At 37.8% G+C, this 18,158-nt stretch overlaps 1 protein-coding gene across 1 annotated transcript in view; it reads left to right on the top strand.

Annotated features, from left to right (window-relative positions):
- Positions 1-18,158, top strand: part of PTPRM (protein tyrosine phosphatase receptor type M) — a 495,619-nt gene that overhangs the window by 169,193 nt on the left and 308,268 nt on the right. The window contains 3 exon segments of the mRNA XM_032222734.1: positions 7,883-8,151; positions 16,112-16,190; positions 17,546-17,661. Of these exon segments, the coding sequence (XP_032078625.1) occupies positions 7,883-8,151; positions 16,112-16,190; positions 17,546-17,661 (464 nt within the window).

Below are 18,158 nucleotides of genomic sequence, written 5' to 3'. Positions count from 1 at the left end.
AATACTTTAAAAGTACAGTACCTTTGTAAAGTGTTAATATAGAATATCTAACAAAGAATCTTCTGCCAATCTAGCAGTTCGAAAGCATGTAAAAGTGCAAGTAGAAAAATAGGGCCCACCTTTGTTGGGAAGGTAACAGCGTTCCGTGTGCCTTCGGCATTTAGTCATGCCGGCCACATAACCACAGAAATGTCTTGGAACAGAGCTGGCTCTTTGGCTTTGAAACGGAGATGAGCACCACACCCTAGAGTTGGGAACGACTAGAACATATGTGTGAGGGGAACCTTTACCTTTAACAAAGAATATGCATCACTTATGCATTATATAAATGCATAATGGATGCTACATATGATTTTTAGAGTTCCATGTTTTTGTTTACAAAATAAACTATTCTTAGAAATCTTAGGATTTTTGTGCAAGTTTGTGGGGAAATATTTGTAGTATTACAGATAGTAATCAGATTTAAGCAAAATAATAAAGTGAAAACAAGTATAATGGGTTGTGAGAATAACCTTGAGGAAGTGGAAGCAGTGCCATTTTGGCTTAGAGAAATTGAGTCCAAAGCAAAATGTAATTTGAGAAAGCAACTCAGATGTGACTCTCCCTAGTTCTTTTCAGGATAAAGCAGGGATGGGAGACCCATTTCAAAATTATGTTAGTGTAAACCTATGATAAAAGTAATTTTAGTATTCATGTCGTTGGTATTCAATTATGGTCTACCTTGCAGGGCTTACAGCATCTTTCTGTTTGGGATTAGTTAAATGATTATTGTTCACTACCAATCTTTGTTTTAACTTTGTATTTTGTAGCATTTTGAAATATATGAAACTAACACATCCTGGAAATAGCATAAATAGTTTTAATTAAACACCCTTTATAAAACTGTATTTTATTTTATATTGTTTAGGAAAAAATTAAAACTCTTTGTTTACTATACAACAGCTTTTGCCCAGCTGTACTACAGTTATTTACATTTGCAAGTGTAAAGGCACACATCCAACCAGCATTTCAAAGCAGTATTTTATTTAGGTTTAATAAAGCTGGTTAGTCAATATGGTTTTCCCCCTCTTTTTGCAAAAATGCACTTTTTAAATGTATCATTATTTCTCTGAGACTTAATGAACTTAACAGCAGAGTTGCATTACAAAACTTTCCACTGCAGTGCATGATTTTATTTTACTTAAGATGTTTTGGAGGGCTTTAGTTGGTTTGTTACAATTACAACATTACAGTGATGGCATGTGGTTCTAATAATCTGTTGGTTATTTCTGAGATATTTTTTGGTGTATGGTAATCTTACTCTTTTCAGAGCTTGTATTGATTAAACAACTGAAGTAAACCAAAAGACCCAGTAATGCAAGGAGAAAAATCAGTCTTGAGTACAACTAACAGTGTAAGAACTGTAACAATCACTGTGTAGGACAGACAGGCAGAAGACTAGCAGAGACAATCCATAAATACCAACTAGCAGTCAGAAGACATGATGAAAACTTCTTAATCTCATAACATATGGATAGACTAAATATAATTTCAGCTGAGAAACTTTGAATATCCTAGTCCAAGCCACATCCCAAAATTCTAGGAAATGCCTGGAAGTTTGGCATTCTGACAAGTCTATCATCAACAGTCACATAGAAACAAACCATATTTATACACCATTCAAAAGAGTCAACAAAAGCTAAGAAAGAAAGAAAGAAAGAAAGAAAGAAAGAAAGAAAGAAAGAAAGACCAGAAGACATCCCTTCAAGCAGCCAACACCCACATATGCAGGAATTAAGTCCAGAAAAACAGTCAAGGAATAAATGATGGTCTAGTCAAGGAAGAAACAAGGAGAACATATTCATCCAGACTGACAGGGCAAGTTAGTGTATACAAGCAGAGAGCAAACCCCATAGGTATAGTGAAGATCAGAGGTGGTATTCAGCAGGTTCTGACCAGTTCTGCAGAACCAGTAGCAGAAATTTTGAGTAGTTTGGGGAACTGGTAAATACCACCTCTGACTGGCCCCACCACCATCTATTCTCTGCCTCCTGAGTCCCAGCTGATCAGGAGGAAATGGAGATTTTGCAGTATCCTTCCCCTGGAGTGGGGAGGTAATTGAGATTTTACAGTATCCTTCCCCTGCCACATCCACCAATCTATGCCATTCCCACCAAGCCACACCCACAGAACTGGTAGTAATTTTTTTTGAATCCCACCATTGTTGAAGGTGTTACCTAATTCAATAATGAAATGTCCTCCAAGAAACAATCAAACTCAAGAGAGCATGGTATCAAAAATGGAAGCACTGGTAGTTCCTTTATTTTCTTCAACATTTAATAGGTACTTTGTTGGTATACTGTATATAGTATAAAATAATTTGTACTTATTTCATATTTTCCTTCTGATATAAAAGGTCAAGTTGAGTTAGGCAATTCAGTAAGGAAGAACAAAATAGTTGGAATTACAATCTAATTACTTAATAATAAAATTCAGATATGAGAAAACTAATTAAAAAGCTTAGGATGAAAGAAATTAATAAAGTTCCAGCAATATGGTATTAGTTTCATATTGAAGAACCCAGGATGCAAGCAACAGCAAATGAAAAACCAAAAGAAGTAGGGTGCCATAAATTGAAAGTGACATTGGAAACACAATGATCAGCCAGATGAAGAGGCATAATTTTTGTAGCTAAGAAATATACACAGGATTATAAAATGCTATAGAGTACGGGTATCAAACTCTCATCATCAGGGTGGCATCACGTGATGTATCAGGACTTTTCCCCCTTCGCTAAACCAGGGAGGGGCAGGGCCAGCACGTGACGCATCCAACCCCTGGGCTGCGAGTTTGACATCTCTGCTATAGAGAATAAGGAAAATGACCTTGGTAAAGATATGCAAGATCTGTTACTAGGGCAACAAAACATTTGTTAAGTCAACAACAGTTTCACATCTGCAACATTCTGTTGTTGTAACCAATCCCAATAAAAGTACTTTTTGCCATTCTGTGAAGTTATTTCTTACTCTTTTTTACCAAGTGGGCTGACAAATTCTGAGTACAAAGTGGGGAACTGCTTCTTTCTGGCTATTAGTGGGACAAGCTGCTACATATTACTTCTAACTTTAGGATTTTAGATTTGTTCTACAGTATAATAAACTATGAGTTTAACCTCTTAAGTGTTTCTCTCCTTGACACTTCTGTTTACATCTGAAAACAAAGGATTTTAAAACTACCACTGGGATGGAAACTATTTGGTGCATGGTTAGAAATCAGGAGTCTGTCAGTTGTAGTCCCATCTCAAGCATGAAATCTGATGGAGTGATTTTGGGCCAGCCATTCTCTCTCAGCCCATGATGTCAGGCTTAGGCAACAATTCCTGTTGCAATAATAGATCAAAACTTGATTTATCCAAAAGAACAAAAGAAAAAGCAGACCCTGCATTTGTGGGAAAATGCTATGAAGAAAAATAAAGTGTAGATTGACCTATTCCAATCAGTTGGTTGCTAAATTGATCCTCAGATTAGCTGACATAGCATGGTTAGAGCTTTTACTCGTGGCACGACATAACCGCGAACGTCAAAAGCGCGCCGACAAAACCGCGGTGCTAAAACCGCGATGTCAAAAGCGCGCCGACAACAGCGCGCCGACAACAGCGCGCCGACAACAGCGTGCCGACAAGCGTGATTTAAGTTAAGGTAAGGTTTAGGGTTAGGTTTAGGGTTAGGTTTAGGGTTATGTTACAGCGCGCTTCTGTCGGCGCGCTGTTGTCGGCGCGCTTCAGCGCTCATTCGTCTCCGCGGTTTTGACGGCGCGGTTTTGTCACCGTGCTTTAGTCACACGTGCTTTTGTCATACGCGCATTTGTGGTGGAACCGCTTTTACTACCGAATTTTTCAGAATATAAGATGCATCAATTTTTGAGGAGGAAAACAAGAAAAAAAAACTTCTGCCTCTGCCTACCAGCATACATTGGTATTCACCTGGCTAGCGTCCTTGCAGAAAATAGCAAATGGCTTGGTCAGCTTCAGCATGTTATTGCAGCCTGATTTAACATGAGCAGCTGATTGACGGGTAGAATACCCCCAATCAACTGTTCCAAGCCGCAGGGATTGCCACAGACAATTGCCACCTTTGTGCCTCGCACTTTCGGGTGGTTGCAGGTGACAGGGATCCTCACTTTTGATAACGAGCAACACAGTTCTTTTTATCCATTTAAAACAAACCCTATGTGCATTTAACTGGAGTGTATGGGGTGGGGTATGATTTTCATGGGAGCAGAAGAGGGACTTGGCACCAAAGTCTCCACTTCTGAGATGCCCCTGTCTTCCTACCTATAGCCATAGGCGTTGAAAGTCTGGATTTCTCACAGCAAGGTCCGATAGAGACACAGCACTTCAGTCCTCCTGGATGCTGTCATCTCGTAAACACATTGCCGGGCTTTCCAGCAAGCCCCCTGCGCCTTTGCTTCCTCAATCAAAGCCTGATTCCCAAAGCGGCCCTGGGAAGCATGGAGATCGGAACTTGGTAGGTGAAGCGGACAGGCTTCATATGCGCAGGAGGCATAAGGCAAGGCAGTTCTTCACTCTGGATGGAGATGATCCAGGCGGAGAGCGGTCGGCTTCTGCTCCTGGCCCAGGAGACGGATCTGGCCAGGAGGAAAGAGAAGGTGAATCTGTGGAGAAGGAGAAGGAGGATGTGCGGTTCCGTGATGTGCATTGGGGAACCAGGGAGGAAATAATTTTCAGGTGGCAGCATTGGCCTCATGCCCCGTTTTTTTTAATCAGGGAGGGAATCGCACCTGGGTTGTCTGGAGAAGGGGCAGTCAGAGTTGAGAGCCACCTTGCTTTACGCCTCCTGCACAGTGCCCACTTTGCTAACTGAGTCCCAACCTCTATGCTTCCCAGGGCCGCTTTGGGAATCAGGCTCTGACCAAGGTGCAGGGGACTTGCTGGGAAGCCCGACAATGTGTTTACAAGATGACAGCATCCAGGAGGACTGAAATGCTGCATCTCTATCAGGCCTTGCTGTAAGAAAGCCAGGCTTTCAACGCCTATGGCTATAGGTAGGAAGACTGGGTGTCTCGGGAGTGGAGTCTTCAGTGCCAAGTCCCTCTTCTGCTGCCATGAAAATCATCCCCCATCTCACCCCATTCATTCTTGTAGGGTGATAGGATTTGTTTTAAATGGGTAAAAGGAACTGTGCTTCTTGTTATCAAAGTCCGAGTGGAAGTGACGATCATTGCCGCCTGGAACAACCCAAAAATGTGACGTGCGGCGTGGGTGGGTGGGGCTACATTCAGAGTATAAGACACACTCAGATTTTCACTCTCTTTTTGGGGAGAGAAAAGTGCATCTTATGTTCTGAAAAATATGGTATTTCTTTTTCTGCTGCTTGCCATATTTCACAGCATACTCTTTCAATTTATGTAACCTTACTACTTGGTAATGACCGAACTGCTAATCTAATTTCATTTTCTAGTAGTAGAAGCCTTTGTAAGTAAGGAATATCTTCTAAAATATCTTGGATGTTGAGGTCTCTACTATATATTCCTTCCATCTTCCTTTGATTTGATTACTATCGCTCCATTGGTATCTTTTAGAAAACAGCTCTCTGAAGTTGTATTCAGAGGAACTTGTTAAATTCTTGTGTTCATTCCATAATTTATCTGGTTCTCTGTCAATGAAGTTCAGGACTTTAAAGCAATTCCTGACGTTCTCCTTGAAAATGGTGGGTATAAATTTAGGATCATATCATGGAAACGATTGAATTTCTACTTATTGTTCTTTTGTTGTTGTTGTTCAGCTTCAATCGGAGCTTGCACATGAGAAGTTTGGAATCTGTTCCATAGTCAGCACCTGGCAAAGTCCTTAATGGTATAATTACTCTTTGGGGGATATAATTACCCCCAATTCCTCTTAGCAATAATAGAGGCAATTTGATTTTTACGTATTCTTATCTGGCGATGTCCAATGTATAGAGGCATAGTTTTGATTGTTATAAGATAGCGTTAGCTATGAAAAAATAATTGGAGTGGCAGAAATTTGTACCTTATCTCCTGCTTCATTTCAGTTCCCTAAGCCATACAGTCCAGCTACATTTTTGTCTTTCATGGTTCCAACTTTGGCATTTCAGTATCGTATCACAACAGCATATTTTGTCTCCATGTTCTGTCAATTTCAAATTTAACTTTATCATAGAAGGTATCAACTTCCTCTTTGTCTGCATCTGTAGCTGAAGCATGGAGCATGACCACAAAGTCTAATTGACATTATTATTTACTTTCAATGCAATTGAAATCAAGTACTGTTCTTATTATACCTTTTAAAAAGATATAGTAAAGCAACATCTTTGGTTTTCATGTTCTGAATAATAAATACTATGATCTTCTGACTGAAGAGATCCCAGACCATGTCAATTCACTGATGCCTAAGATGTCAATGTGCAGTCATTTCATTTCAGCTTCCACTGTGTTGAGCATTCCTGTGTTCATGCTTCGTACATTTTATCTTCCTACTGTAATTCCATCTCTGCACTTTTAGGTTTTCCTTTCCTGTATGATAATAGCAGCAACATGACATCCCAAAGGTTTGAATCTAGCTATGTCATAAACAGTATTAGTATTCCAAAATCACAACAGTAATAGCACTTAGACTTATATATTGCCTCATATTGCTTTACAATACTCTGGGCGGTTTACAATGTCAGCATATTGCCCCAACAGTCGGCTCCTCATTTTACTGACCTTAGAAAGATGGAAGGCTGATCCAACCTCAAACTCCATTAGGATCAAACTCCGGGCTATGGCCTGCAATACTGCATTCTAACCCCTGTGCAACCAGAATTGCTAGTTCCAACAATCAGCTGTGTGACAATTACCTGTGCCACAATATATTCGTTAGAAAGCAGGAAATTCTGCTTTCTAGCAAATCTAAATTGTATGACACAGTTGTTCCCTCCCTCGCTGTTCTACTTACCTTTGCAGACTCAGAAAAGGCTTCTTAATCCTCCTTTTTCAGCACTGCGTGGTAGCACCTGCAATGTGCATGTGTACGTGCAGCAAACTAGCAAGGAAGCAAACCAGTAGCATTTCACCACTGGTCTGAACGAAGAGACTTACAGATGGTATATCCCCATAGTCACTGATTGTGATTTGAATTTGGCAACCAGTTCACAAAGCACAAGAGAAGCAGGATCCTGTAGTCATATGATCACCATTTGTAACTTTCATTCTCAATTTCTAACATTTGTCGATCACATGATGTCATCTTTAATGACTACATGGGATTCACTTCCATCAGAGCTGCCAATATATATATAGTATATTATAATACTGTCTTATATGGATTTAATTGATCCACATAGTGATAACAAGAGTAAATTGTTTTGTTCCTTAAAGATTCTACAACTTTTAAAAAAGAAAATATTGTTTTATTCCTTCTAATGAACAGATATAGGAAATCAAGGGAAATATCTAACTTTCCCAGCTATGAGTGAAATCTCAAAACTAGGAAAAGCTTACTTCTAGTTTGGTGATTTAAGAAAATAACTTATTTGCTTATTTCCCAAATAAACTTTATTGTACCACTGTTTTGAAATTATTACAGAATCTAACACAATATCAATCTGCAATATATAATTATAGTATATTATAATTGTATGATAGTAAGGTTACAGAAAACATTTTCGATATTTTAAATCTGAATCAATTGTTTCAAGTTTGAACTATATTCTTCTGATCATTCTGGAATAACCATTCTTAAAATGATTCAAATCCAAACCATTTTGTACATTTCTCTGTAGAATAACAAAAATTGCAAGGCAGCAAAAGAAGAAGAAATTGAGACTGGGACACGATCTAAACTCCAACTAATTACTTATTTTCTTTTATTTATTTTCTGCAGGATCTTTCATGTTGGTGAATACTACTGAAAGAGTTGGCCAAAAGGCCCACCTTTTGCTACCACAACTAAAGGAAAATGACACACATTGCATCGATTTCAATTTTTTTGTTTCCAGCAAAAGTGGTTCCAGTCCTGGAATTTTGAATGTTTATGTGAAAGTTAATAATGGTGAACTTGGAAATCCAGTATGGAATGTCTCCGATGCCCCTATTGGTATTTGGAATAGGGTGGAATTGGCTGTCAGCACCTTTTGGCCAAACTTTTATCAGGTACTGCTTTTTGTTCTTTCACTTATGAAACATTCTTCTTTCCTTTCAATGTTTAGTCAATTTATATCATGGCTAATGCCTTTTATTGAACTATATAAATTTTTGTATAAAATTATTTACAAATTCTATTGGATGAGCAAAATATCTTCTTTAAAAGGATGAAGGATGACATTCCCAATAAAATACTTTCTTCATTTTCCAAAATTTCTCTATTTGAAAAATATTTTTGTTTTGTTTTTGGGGTTTTTTTCTAAAGACAATACAGGCAGATAACTCCCACTAATGCTTATTGAATAGACCCAAGAATCTTAAAAGCAGTGTATGTCACACTTTTGTAGATGTTGTGGTGTATTATATCTCTATATTTAGAAGTTTTTATTGAAATGCTTCTTAGTATGCATGGCCTTGTGAACATTGTTATTGTTTCCTTTCAAGATATGTGTTGTAGCTATTAATTATTTCTCTAAGCCATGTCTTATATGAAACAATATTGTTCTTCATGTTAAATCATGTGCATTTAAATCTAAGTTTCTTAACTAGGTAGTTATTTAATCTCTTCTTAATGATTTGTTTACAGATCATTTGTCCATCAGTAAGTGGTCCACTAGTAAGTTTTGCATAAGTACATAAGGAGATTTCTTCTAGATGCATACTAAAAATGCATAAAAATAGCTTGAATAAATTGAAACTTGTTGTTTAGCTAATTAATTAGATATAGATAGAATTAGATATTACCTGAATTTAATATAAACCTGATATGTGTAATTTAAATGTATCTCATGTATGATCTGTTTACCTGTTTATTCTTATGTCCAGATGCTGGTTAATAATGGATAACTTCAAAACACCACTTCTATTTTTTATTTTTTTAAATTATTTGATTTAATTGGTATAACTTTTATTTCTTCTGCTTTATAAGAGATAGTTGACACTTTTCATTCATTTTCACGCAGAATGGGTTTTCATTTCCTTTCTTGTAGCTGGTTATATTATCCATGCTGATGACTATTAGTTTCCTTTTGCCTTTAAGGTACCTACATGCAGGCAATTTGCATAACTTTGTTATTTAATATTCTTTGTGTATAGATCACTGTTCCCTCTAAGGTGCGCGCCTGCGCGGCCGCGCACGTGGCAAGACATCCCCGCGCAGAAGTTTCTAACTCCCGCGCAGAGATTTCTACCAAAGCAAACGTGGGGAAGTCCTTTGCAGGCGGCTAGAACTGGCCGCCCGCAAAGGACCTCCCCAGACTTGTTTTGATGAGCAGAGCATGGAGCGACTGACGGTAGTTTGTGCCGGCCGCAACCCCTCCTGTTCCTCGGGGCGGCGCTGATGTCTCTCTTGCGGGGCGGGGAGGTGGGAGGAGAGATAGCCAGGGTCCATGTTTGGGTCTTTCTCCCTGCCTCCAGCTCTGAAGATAAACAAACAGCTGCGGCTTCCCAGTTTCCACCCTTCCTTGCGCCTTTTATTACCGTGCGAAAAAAACCTATTACAGTTTTACAAACCACAATCTGTGGGCTGGAAGAGAATTTCCGCTTAGCTCGGAGGGGGCGGGATAGGGGTCGAAGGGGCGGGGCGAGGGTGAAGACTGGGCGCTATCATTGGCGGAGCGAAGGTACCATCCGTTGCAGGTGCAAATGCTCATTTTGCCCAGCGCCACTTTTGCTCCAGGAGCACTGCCTTCGTGTCCTTTGTCCTTTGGGACTGCGGGGGTGAGAAGCACGAGGGGAAAAGGGCGCGAGTCCCTCGTGAGTCTTGCTGGGGCCCTTGGCGGAAAGGGAGCGGGGTCCGAGCCTGTTGCTGCCCAAACACGCGGCGATCCCCTTCAGATCTTCCCCCAAAGCTCTATGGGGCGAAGATGGAAACGATCAGTAGCCTCGCAAGCAAAATTAGCAAGGAAGGCATCGCGGTGGCTGCATTCACACAACCGGGGTAACCAGGACGTTTGAGCACTACCGTTGCCAGGTTGTGGGCAACTTCTCCCTAGGAGCCCTCTCTCCCTCCCTCCAGGGCCCCCGGAAGACAACAAGGGAACAGCGCTCTTTTCTCTCTTCTTCACGACCCGAACCTGGTGGATCTTGTAACTTGACAGCTTTAACACTTGCATGCTTCAATGCCAGAGTTTCTGAGCCAACATGACTGGAGGAGGAATTCTGGGAGTTGAAGTCCACAAGTCTTAAAGCTGTCAGGTTTGAAGACCCCTGGGGTTTTTTTCCTAAAGGGTTAGGGGTGCGAGGGTCTTGTAACTTGACAGCTTTAAGACTTGCACGCTTCAATGCCAGAGTTTCTGAGCCAACATTTTGGTTGCTAAGCAGGACCGTTGTTAAGTGATACTGATATTATAAAACACTTTTAATTAAGCGGGTACCTTGAATAAACATAACTTTGAGTTTCAAATAATACTGATTTCGTTGTTGTCTTAGGTGACATCTGTGAAAAAAATTCAGGTGCTCAGGCATGAAAATGTGCCGCTCAAACACTATACTTTTCCGCTCACACTGAAAAAAAATTAGAGGGAACATTGGTATAGATCATTATTTTATATTTCATGTGAAAGAAAATAGGCAGCTGAAAAGCAAACATAATATGAATCCTATGAATCTCAAAATCTACAGCTAAAAAATAATAATGTTGAATAGGTACAGTGGGGCAAAAAAGTATTTAGTCAGCCACCAATTGTGCAAGTTCCCCCCCCCCTTAAAAGATGAGAGAGGCCTGTAATTGACATCATAGGTAGACCTCAACCATGACAGACAAAATGAGAAAACAAATCCAGACAATCACATTGTCTAATGTGGAAAGAATTATTTTTGCAAATCATGGTGGAAAATAAGTATTTGGTCAATATCAAAAGTTCATCTCAATACTTTGTTAAATATCCTTTGTTGGCAATGACATAGGTCAAACATTTTCTGTAAGTCTTCACAAGGTTGGCTGGTATGTTGGCCCATTCCTCCATGCAGATCTCCTCTAGAGCAGTGATGTTTTGGGGCTGTCTCAGGACGGACTTTCAACTCCCTCCAAAGGTTTTCTATGGAGTTGAGATCTGGAGACTGGCTAGACCACTCCAGGACCTTGAAATGCTTATTATGAAACCACTCCTTCCTTGCCCGGGTGGTGTGTTTGGGATCATTGTCATGCTGAAAGACCCAGCCACATTTCATCTTCAATGCCCTTGCTAATGGAAGGAGGTTTGCACTCCAAATCTCACGATATATGGCCCCATTCATTCTTTCCTGTACACGAATCAGTTATTCTGGTCCCTTTGCAGAGAAACAGCCCCAAAGCATGATGTTGCCACCCCCGTGCTTCACAGTAGGTATGGTGTTCTTTGGATGCAACTCAGCATTCTCTCTCCTTCAAACACGACAAGTTGTGTTTCTACCAAACAGTTCTACTTTGGTTTCATCTGACCATATGACATTCTCCCAATCCTCTTCTGGATCATCCAAATGCTCTCTAGCAAACTTCAGACGGGCCCGGACATGTACTGGCTTAAGCAGGGGGACACGTCTGGCACTGCAGGATCTGAGTCCCTGGCAGTGTAGTGTGTTACTAATGGTAGCCTTTGTTACGTTGGTCCCAGCTCTCTGCAGGTCATTCACTAGGTCCCCCGTTTTGTTCTGGGATTTTTGCTCACCGTTCTTGTGACCAATTTGACCCCATGGGGTGAGATCTTGCGTGGAGCCCCAGATCAAGGGAAATTATAAGTGTATGTCTTCCATTTTCTAATTATTGCTCCCACAGTTGATTTCTTCACACCAAGCTGCTTGCCAATTGCAGATTCAGTCTTCCCAGCCTGGTGCAGGTCTACAATTTTGTTTCTGGTGTCCTTTGACAGCTCTTTGGTCTTCACCATAGTGGAGTTTGGAGTGTGACTGTTTGAGGTTGTGGACAGGTGTCTTTTATACTGCTAACAGCCTCTTAAAGAAGAAGTTACAGGTCTGTGAGAGCCAGAAATCTTGCTTGTCTGTAGGTGACCAAATACTTATTTTCCACCATAATTTGCAAATAAATTCTTTCCAAATCAGACAATGTGATTGCCTGGATTTGTTTTCTCATTTTGTCTTTCATAGTTGAGGTCTACCTATGATGTCAATTACAGGCCTCTCTCATCTTTTTAAGTGGGAGAACATGCACAATTGGTGGCGGACTAAATACTTTTTTGCCCCACTGTATGTATGTAGACTTTTTGATTGAAGGATAATATAAAGAAGGGACAGATCCATAATAGCTTTTTTTTAATCTTAATTTCTTTGCATGTTTAATCATGTTTATTTGAAAATAAGAACTCAGTCTCTAGGTGAGATATTTAGGAGAACTCCAGCTTCATTCTTACTTAATGATAATTAGATGTAAACTTTCTGAGCCTCATTGCTGCTTCTATAAATGAAATGCTTAACATTCCAGGGTTTCACATCAATATTTAATTCTTACATATTGCCTTATATATGATGATGATGATGATGATGAAGTTATCCATTCAGTTGTGTCTGACTCTTGGCAATTCTATGGGCCAGGTCTCCAATCTTGCATTATTTCTTTGAGATTTTCTATGCTCCATCTGGTACCAACTTTGATAGTATCCAACTACCATGTTCTTTGGCAGCCTGGTTTCCTTTTACCATTAACCCTTCCAAACATAATTTCTTTCTCCAGTGAATTTCCCTGTATGACATGGCCAAAATAAATGAGACTCCTGATATATAGTGAGTGCTTAATATCAAATGTAATTCAAACTTTAGTTCAAATTTGGTTCAAGACCAACTAATCTCTCTTCAAGCAGTGAAATACATAATCTTATTTCCTTTTATGTTACGGAAGAGCTGTGAACATAACTAATACAAATAAAATAGGTTTATTGTTGAAACTGCAGTAATATAATGCTTTCATTTAGCTTTTTCTAGACAAAGTGTCCATTCTGTTTGGCATTCAGAAAAAGTCATCTTATAGTTGCTTATGCATTATTTAAAAATAGCCATCCCTTAGATTTATGTACATATCCAACAATAAACAGACAGACACTTTATTCAAACAGAATCAGTGAGATTCAGTCACCACTGCTAAAAATACTGACAGAGACTTTGAGAATAAAAATAGAACAAAATAGTGGCCTTAACTGACAAGCAATTTACTGTGGAGTTGTTGAAGTTCTTATGGAATAAATAAGTTCAGGATCATGGCCCTTGAAAAATAAATCAGTGCAAACAACTTCATAATTACATAAGCCCCATTTTCACTGTTTGTATTAAATCACTTGTTTGTTAGAAGCTATAGTTGACACTAATCTCATACATTCTTCTTTATCAATAGAAGTACAAAGCACAATGTGAAATGCATACATAAAATGTAGTTATGTAAAAATGTAGGATTAGGGGACATGCAAGATGTGAGACAAATAATCTAAGGACTAAATTTTTTATTTGATATTATTTTTTATTGTATTTATATGTCTTAATTAATCAAACTGATGTAAGTAAATTCTTACTCTTTTTCAAAATGTTATTATAAATTGAGTTTATGATTAGGTACAAGTCACCTTTGAACTACAGGCATTTTAATTGCTTATAAAATGAGATCATGTACTGAAAGAAAATACATTTATTCCTTTTATTCTGTGGAACTAACAAGTTATTTATAAAGTACTAGCGCATTTTTCAGCAGCAATCATTTAAGGTGGCAAGTGAACCCCCTCCCCCATTTCCATTGAGAAGGGAGAAGTGGCAGGAATGAAAAGCTAATTTTGCTCTTCACTGAAGCAGGGAGGATCAGGGATAGTGCAATGTTAAATCGCTTCCCTATTTCCTGTTTGGCAGGCATCTACAGGATAGAGTGATGTAAGATAACTCTAAGGCAGACATCCAGTGCTTGTTTTTCACAAAGAAATGTAATCTGTCTTTTAACCAGTTTTTTCCTGGCTGATATGGCTACTATGTCAATCAGAGAAACAGTGGTTATAGTATTTTTGTCTATTCAAAAGAGCTACTTTGCCTAATCTGCTGACTGATTTCCATGTAAGATGTTTCAGAGATACTAAAATTAAAGACGGGCAGTTTGGAGTAAAAATGCTAACACTACTAGAAAATCACATAGGAAATAATACACTATTAGCACAAACAGAATATCAAATGCTTCTAGCATTTTTCCCCTTGTTTTGTTTAAGCCTTTCCAAAAGTAGCATTAGTTAATTACAACAAAAATGTGCTATTTTAAAACAAAAATATAAGCGGCCCTTGGTGTTCTCTGTGAGCTTGGTTGTTTTCTTGCAGATATCTCATATCCAAACTAGGTACCATCATCAGTGCAAGTAAGGAGTGCAGTTTGTTTTCAGTTTATATTCTAGTGGCTTACCCTGTCAGTGTTGGTGGGAGATAGAAATGGGACATTTTACAATATGAAAGCTATAACACAATAGCAATAACACTTAGACATATACTGCTTCACAGTGCTTTACACTCCTCTCTAAGCAGTTTACAGAGTTAGCATATTGACCCCAACAATTTGGGTCCTCATTTTACCCACCTTGGAAGAATGGAAGGCTGAGTCAACCTTGAGCCTGGTGGGATTTGAACTGCCAAACTGCAGGCAGCAGGAGTGAGCAGAAGTAGCCTGCAGTACTGCACTCTAACCACTGTGCTACCACATTGTTTTAACTAAGGACACATTTACAGGGATTCTCTTTTAGAACCCAATTCACTCAAATATCTATAGTTGGCAATTTTGATTATCTTACTCAATCTGACTTTGGAATGTGTTAAACACTATAAACTAATGGAGTACCTATAGTCAATTAATAGGAATATGCAAAAATAATCAGTCAGTGCCTTATCCATGAGCTATAGCAGCTCTTGAAAGAACAATAAGCCACATGACTATTGTATTTCTGTATAGTACCGTGTAGAAATTTAATAAATATGCAGAAATAACAAAAATGCATTGTTTGTTTTCCCTTCCTTCTTTTCAGCTTATGTTATCTTGACTTTTCAGAAAATCTGAGCTGTTGATTCAGATAAATATTTGCACGATTGCACTATTTTCAATTGCAGCAAAAGCAGTTGAAGTATAGAGATTTTATTACTTATTAGAAGTAGGGGTAGGGATAGAGAACAATGGCCTGATTTGTTCATTTTGCATCTAATGTTAGTAATACCAGATCATTGACTTTGAATTATGAATCTGATTTTCTACTAGCATATCAAGACAATTGTTTCAGTTGTTTTGACTGTGCACTAGAAAAAAAATATTTTTATATAAGAAGTATGTATCTATTTATTTTCTTGACTACCCACCAGCTTTCACTACCATCAAACAGTGCATTTTTAGGCTCCTTGGTTAAACATAAGTGTCCAACTTTTCTTTCTTGCTTTATACTAATTATATACTGAATAATGTTACATGAAATACAGATTCATTGTAATATATTACTGTACATTGATTTCATGCTAAAATTTATTAGACTAGTGAGTAGGACAGAACTGTAATGTCTTTCCTCAATATTTTATTCTTCCTTAATATAACTTTCAAGCAACCAGGAAATAGCAGCAGCAATAGTAGTGTACTACCTTGGTGAAAAAAATGTTATACTGTTCAGTTGATACCACTGGGATGAAAATTGCATATTGAGCACAAAAACACTCTCCCAAATAATTCTTAGCCTAATATTTAATCTAACTGGTATAAATTTGATAAACACAAAATGTTTGGAGGAGTATTTTATTTACTGAATTAGCATAATAAAATTGGCTGCAAATAACAATACAGCCAGTGCATGGGTAAAATTATTGATGAATGTAAATTTGAATTCCTATCTTTTCCAGGATTATTTTAAATGCTTAACTATTTATATATTTAAAATAGTCAACATTCTATTTAAATAAATAAATAGCTGTATTTATGCTAACTTTTCAGAAGCATAACTCTATTATTAGATTTATTTATATTACTTGCTTTTTCATATTTCAGGTAGTTTTTGAAGTTATCACTTCAGGTCATCAAGGATATCTGGCTATTGATGATGTGAAGGTTTTAAGTCATCCATGTAGTAAGTAAATATTATATTATCAATTATTTCAGAATATTGTTGAAATAAATTTGTCATTATTTTATTCTGAGCCACAAATAAAGGGCCCATTTAAATCTTTAGGGGCCTAGAACTCTTAAAATAAAATACCATAAATTTTCTAAGATAGTTGAAAAGCATACTTTCTGCTAGCTGATGATAGGAGACTAAGTTCATGTTACATAAACTTTCAAAGGCAATTGGAACAGGATCTGGCCTTTCAAAAAGGAAAAAAAAGCATTGTTCTAGCAATGCAGTAATGCTGGATCTATATTACATGCATTTCCTGATCATTCCCAGCAGTAAAATATATTAGTTCTAAAATGTCTCAGCAATTTCTGGCTGACCTTATGTGCATTCCTAACTTAAAACAGTGTGAGACCTACTTATAAAGTTTCATGGAGAGCCCCCTAGTGAATTGGAAGACTGTGAGCTAGATTAAGGAGTTGAAAAACATCCCAGAAGATCATAACAAATACAGTACATTCCATACTTTTTTCAAGAAAACTATACGTTGTTCATGAAATCAATAGGAACTGAACTCAACTTGAAGAAGGTTTGATTTTACTTATTCCATAATTTATCTGTATATAAACTACCTTTCTTTGAGTATAAAAAGAGCGATCAAGAATAATCTCTTAATATTCTTGCCAGATAACTGATTTCAGTATGTTATAGCTTTTATTAAAAACATCAGCTAGATTTCAGTACAATCTTTATGGAAATGTTTTACAAGACAGTTATATAGCCAAAATAGTTTGTTGCTCAATAGAAACAGAAAGCTAATATTGTTCTGTCATTAGGAATTAGATTTTTTGTAAAAAAGAAATAATTGCAATGTAAAATATATTTATAATATGCAATATTATGAATAATTATAAATAAATATTTTAAAATTAATTTCAGTTGGTATTTCTTGGCTTACAATATAAATACTGTATGTTATTCAAATGTTTAAAACAAAATAGGATTTGAATTCTTTTACTGAAGTCTGAAGGGCTCATTCCAACTTTACTATTCTGTGAAAGCAATTCTTAAATTGAGTAAGAAAAGACAATTAGAATAATGTGGGATTAATAGGAGCACTGATGGAGCAGTGGTTAGAATGTAGTAATGCAGGCTATCTATGCCCACAGACTGGAGTTCAGTCCTGATGGGTTTGAGGTTGACTCAGCCTTCTATCCTTCTGAGGTCAATAAAATGAGATCCAGATTGTTGGGGGCAATTGTAAACTTCTCAGAGAGTGCTGTAAAACACTGTGGAGGAGTATATAAATCTAAGTGCTATTGCCATTGGAAATAATGATTCTTCCTTTACCTCTTTTTTATTTTCAACAGCCAGCACACCTCATTTCCTGCGCCTCCAGAGTGTAGAAGTCAACGCTGGCCAGTTTGCTAATTTTCATTGCACCGCCAATGGTAGGACTGTTCATGGAAACAAGCTTTGGCTACAGGTAATCTTATTTGTTTTCCTTTTCTTTCTCTACCAAGGTGATATTTTTGAAAACATGATAGGTTTATTTACTATCCAAAAGCCAAGAAGGACTGTATGGCAAATGAGCACTAACAAAATAGACACTAGTAATTTTTCTATTTTGATTCAGTGATTAAAAGCAGGGGAAAAGAGATTACAGGTACTCTTGATTAACAACTGGTCATTTTACAACTGTTCAGTGTTATGACAGTCATGGAAACAGATGCTTAACAGCCCGTAAAGCCACCATGGGTCATAATAAATGATTTCACCATTGCCCTCTCACAGCCAAGTGACCACATGTTGGGTGGGTCAGCTTTAGAATCAATTGTGGCATTCTGTGGTTACATGACTTTTGCCAGTTTTTGCTTAACGTACATCCCCAAAAATGCCAGAAAATTGCTTCCAGTAATGTGGGTATCTTGACTTATAGCTGCAACAACTTACAGCCATTATTCGATTAGGGTAGTAAGTTTA

This window comes from Thamnophis elegans, chromosome 8, assembly GCF_009769535.1.
Source record: "Thamnophis elegans isolate rThaEle1 chromosome 8, rThaEle1.pri, whole genome shotgun sequence".
Classification (NCBI taxonomy): domain Eukaryota; kingdom Metazoa; phylum Chordata; class Lepidosauria; order Squamata; family Colubridae; genus Thamnophis; species Thamnophis elegans.
The sequence above is the reverse complement of the archived record's forward strand: the minus strand, read 5'-3'. Positions and strand labels throughout refer to the sequence as shown.